At 39.1% G+C, this 4,715-nt stretch overlaps 1 protein-coding gene across 1 annotated transcript in view; it reads left to right on the top strand.

Moving 5' to 3' along the window:
* Positions 1-4,715, top strand: part of LOC107709466 (inactive phospholipase D5) — a 48,717-nt gene that overhangs the window by 6,052 nt on the left and 37,950 nt on the right. The window contains exon 2 of the mRNA XM_016513963.1: positions 975-1,111. Coding sequence (XP_016369449.1) covers positions 975-1,111 — 137 coding nt within the window. The remainder of the gene's footprint in view (positions 1-974; positions 1,112-4,715) is intronic.

The raw sequence follows: 4,715 nt of genomic DNA, 5'->3' as shown, positions 1-4,715 counted from the left end.
TATATATATATACACACATAAGCTCGATACCATAGAGCCCCCCCCCCCACATAACAAATCCCAATTTAACCCCTGGTTACTCCCTAAAAAAAGTAACTAATGGAAAGTAATGCGTTACATTACTTTTGCATTACTTTTTCTCATCTGGGCTGGGCTTGCTAATTTGTTTTTAATATAAAAATTTCTATTTTTGGCAAATGTAAAGGCCCTTTCACACCAAAAGTGAAATGAATAAGCAGCCATTCTGGATTGCATGAAGCATAGAATGCAGGAGAAGAAAGTTCAACACTCTTCAGCAATAAAAAAAGAAAAGAAAAACAAATCAATAAAGTAATTTTTGCTTATTAATATGGTTGAATTGGATCATCGAAGTTCGGCAGCAAAGATATTGGTTAATAAAATGGTATTAAATGTATAACAGGTATTTGTGTTATTTAATAAATTTAATTATTGCAGGTTTGCATCGCACTGTTTTCATTCATTTTGAGGAATACTGAATCTGTTTTTGTGCAGGTGAGATGAGTAAATGCATGTTCAGATTAGTCTAGAACTACAGTAAGACCATGTTCACACAGCGCCTCTGCACTTACTCCTGATTTCTGTCACCATGGCAACACCAGAGCTGTCACTCAACACATGGGAAAACTTATTTGAAAAAGTAACTCAGATATTTTATTGTAAATTAAAAAGTAATACGTTACTTTACTAGTTAATTGAAAAAAGTAATCTGATTACGTAACTCGCGTTACTTGTAATGCGTTACCGCCAACACTGCACAACAGCAGGTAGATTTAGATACTAACCACTCTTTTACACTTGTACATGCCATGGGTAAACTTTCAAATTTCAACTGAATTGTTTCCTTCTGCACATAGCCAGGGTTTAAATGTCTATCTTTAAAGGCAAAGCAGCTGTTCATATTCAAATTCTAGCTCTGAATGAGTGTTTTTGCTTCTTCCTCTTGTTTTTTGCAGTCTCAGCACAAATGCATTGTGATCTTTGCGCTGGTGTGCTGCTGTGCTGTGCTGATAGCACTAATATTCTCTGCTGTAGATGTGTGGGGGGATGACGAGGACGATATCGCTGAAGGAAAATGTAGCAGTGCCTGCCGGTAAGCAAAACTCACCCGTCACACCTAACACGTGACAATAGACTCATTGTCTGAATAGCCTGAAATTAAGCGTATTGAACCAATTTAGTCTTGTTTTTTTATTCTGCTTTGAAGACTTTGCTTAACCTAATTATATCATTTTATTGATTCACAATATTATCTATATTTAGAGAATGTGTCTTTACAAGTTTATTTTGAATTAGAGCATTGACACATTTATTTTTTATAAAAAAAAGCAAAAATCCAGAATTTTGATGATTTGCATGCCTCAGTCTTTGCTCCCTGAGGGTGAGAAATATGCTGACCGGCTGGATTGATATGATCCAGAAGTTCAGCACTTTGTTGATTTTCAAAAGGAGTTGGATTTATGGATGGATAATAAAAGCTCATCAAATTCAAAATCTCTGAAAAACATGTTCAAACAGATGTAGCACTAACCCAATGGGGGAACAGAGGTGCAGCTTGTTCAAACAATGAAATGCGAGACCTGAAGGTAGTGTATCAGCGACTTTCAGCAAAGCATCTATAAGAGTACTTCTTCATCTGCCCGTGCACAAGCTGTAGCTGAGGCTGAGAGAGCCAGCGTAAAGACATGAGCCGTGCTTTACATGAGACACATGCCCTGGACTTGGACAAGGCTAAACTTACAGCAGCTCAATAAAAAAGACAAAGCTGAACATTCAAATAGAACTAGCTGCTTCCATGGCCAAATTAAACATGCTTGAGGAGTTTGAAACATCAGCTCCAGTTCCTAGGGATGGCATGAATGCATATCTGGACAATTCACAGAGAGGGCAGTCAAGAACATCTCAAATGTACGATCCTTCAGACTCGGAATCAGCTCATGTATTAAAGCATCCAAACCTCCAGCGACCCATGCAGGCAGTTCAACTCATTCAAGTGAAATCAGTGATCCCACACTGACCAGTGAAAAGACAAAAATATATTGCTAAAGAAATTTTGCAGCAACAAAAACTGTTCAAAGCAATGTACTGCATTACACTTCCTCCATTATAATGTTTGAACACAACATAGAGGACAAAGCTGAAAATAGCAAAGACAAACTGCACTCTTTAGAGCAATATACATCTAATATAAAAGGCTCTGTCTGTGTATGGCTCCTATGAAAGGACTCCTTGGGGCAAAACGTCTTCTAAAATAGCATATTGGTAATTAAGACAAAGTTGCCAATGAATATATTAAAGGGGTCGGTAACACTTAACACTAAAGTGGACTATCGAAATAAAGTGTAACCAAGGGGTCATATGATGTTGTCTGCCATCTGGTCAAAACCATGTCTGCATTTGTGATCGGAGAAATGACAAACAACAAGCGCTACTCTACACTGCCCAAAACTCGTGTTTGAATCATTGTGGGAGCGTGCGGTCTCGAGTTCGCTCGGCCGTGCACTCTTCTGCCAACGTGTGTTGTGTAGCACGCAGTTTGTGTTCAGCCGCGTGCTTTTCTTGTTGTCTTGTGTTGTTGTTGTTGCACGCAGCTCGTGCTTTTCATCTCCTGTTTTGTCTTGTGCTGTGGAGCATGCAGCTTGGTTTTTGCTGGCTGCGTGCTGTCTTGTCTTGTGTGAACACGAGGCTTGTGAGTTTTCTCATTAGCTGCATGTTCGTGTCTTGTTTTATTCAAGCACATGGCTTGTTATTGTTTTGCTGGCCATGTGCTTGTGTTTGTTTTGTGTGAGCACATGGCTTTTGTCTTTGTTTCCTGTGTGCCATGTGCTCTCATGTCAATTGTCTTGACCCCACCCATCTTGTTACCTGATTATTTGTTAATTTGCCCCACATGTGTTCCCTCGTTACCCTCCTCTTTTCCCCCCTTATTTATTGTCCTTGTGTTAGCAGTCCTGGGGCAGTTCATCGTCGAATGTTCCCTGTCGTGTGCCTTGTCCTGCCATCCAGTCAAGTTGCCAGCTGTTTTTTCCCCTACGGGGTAGTTTTTGTTTGTTTTGTTTTGTTTCTGCCTTTAATAAAGCCCTTATCTTCCTGCAATATTGAGTCCTCGCTCCGTCCTTCATCCCCAACCCTGACAATATGACCCCTTTAAAATATCGCATCATACTGGGCTGCTATTAAGCCAGAGGATGTTGTCGCTCTGCAAAACGATGCACAATTTTGAGAGCTTTTCTAAATTCTGTGAAAATACTTTTTTTTTTAAATATGCAAAAGGTGGACACATCCACTAACATCAGAGCTACTATCCATTAAGTTGTGCATGTGATTTGTCTGATGAGCAGAACAGAATTTGTCAAAAAAGCAGGCAAGAATAACTATCCTATACCCTATATAAATATCCAATAAATAATATAAATATCCCAGACAATGCGCAAAGACAAAAACTTCAAGTGAAAAAAAAGATGACTCAAAATGTCCACAAATAAAGAATTGCCACAACAGTTCAACAATTCCGTCTTATAATGTTTCATGTACTGTATAACTGCACTTCCTGAAGTTTATATGTAGGCCTAAAACAAAATCTCTGTTTCAATACTGCATATCAGGAGGATTTGAATGAATGACTGTATTTGAAAGAGGTTTAGCTTAATCAGATTGATGCTGATAGGAGTCAACACTCCCAAGACAGTGGAGCCCTAATGGTGCCCTAAGGCAATGGTGAAGAATCAGTAACTGTCATGGGCCCTAAGCAGTGAAGACTTTTCTGGGATCTGTGGTAAATGGACCACTTAACTGCTGTTATGGAGCCTGCCCCGTTCAGTAGGTCATGTGTAAAAGTACATTTCCATAGCTAAAATTGAGGATCTGGTAAGTGCAACAATACAATGTGGAAGACCATTGTCAAATGTCTATTGGAGATAAATGGTAGCAATGCAAAGAGCTCTCGTCCTTGTCAGAAGATTCGAGAAGGATCTCTCCTTCTTTCTATTATATTCTACAGGCCATATATTCTAAGGCCATTCTAGATTCATGGGAAAGGTCATCAAGGCCTTACTCTCTTTGGTGTTTCCCTGTGTTTTTGGCAGCAACCCTTTTGGCAGACATTGAAAAAGTCTGTAAGAATACTGGATAGTAATCCATCTTTTTGCAGCATCCAGTTCCTCTGGCAGTACAAGCTTTGCATTAATGAAAATCGTCACTGATAATGCAGGCAACTTACAAGATCTACTCAAGCACAAATACTCATGGGTTGATATTTTTTCCCAAAGATGGCAACACCGGTTGGATGATCTCCCTCACCTGTCAAATTTTAATAGCCAGAGATGCGTGCGGCCCAAGAACACTGATATCCAGCAAGTGCAGCTCCAGCATTTTTAGCATTCTTATGGCTTTGTAACAACTTGAGGGTGAGTAGATGATGACAGAATTTGTAATTTTGGCTAAACTTTCCCTCCTTTAAAAGGAAACTCTCGGAGGACAATACAAGCCTTACATTCAATACCCCCTCAGATGCATACCATGGCAGGCCAGGTTCATTGCGTCTGCATCAAAATAAAGACTACAGTTGAACATCCCATTAATAAATTACTGTATGTCTGCTATGCTAGGACATATATATATATCTATATGTGTGTGTGTGTATATATATATATATATATATATATATATATATATATATATATGTGTGTGTGTGTGTG

The sequence above is a fragment of the Sinocyclocheilus rhinocerous genome, unplaced genomic scaffold, assembly GCF_001515625.1.
Source record: "Sinocyclocheilus rhinocerous isolate Xijiao unplaced genomic scaffold, SAMN03320098_v1.1 scaffold523, whole genome shotgun sequence".
Lineage (NCBI taxonomy): Eukaryota > Metazoa > Chordata > Actinopteri > Cypriniformes > Cyprinidae > Sinocyclocheilus > Sinocyclocheilus rhinocerous.
This window is presented reverse-complemented; position numbering and strand designations above follow the sequence as displayed.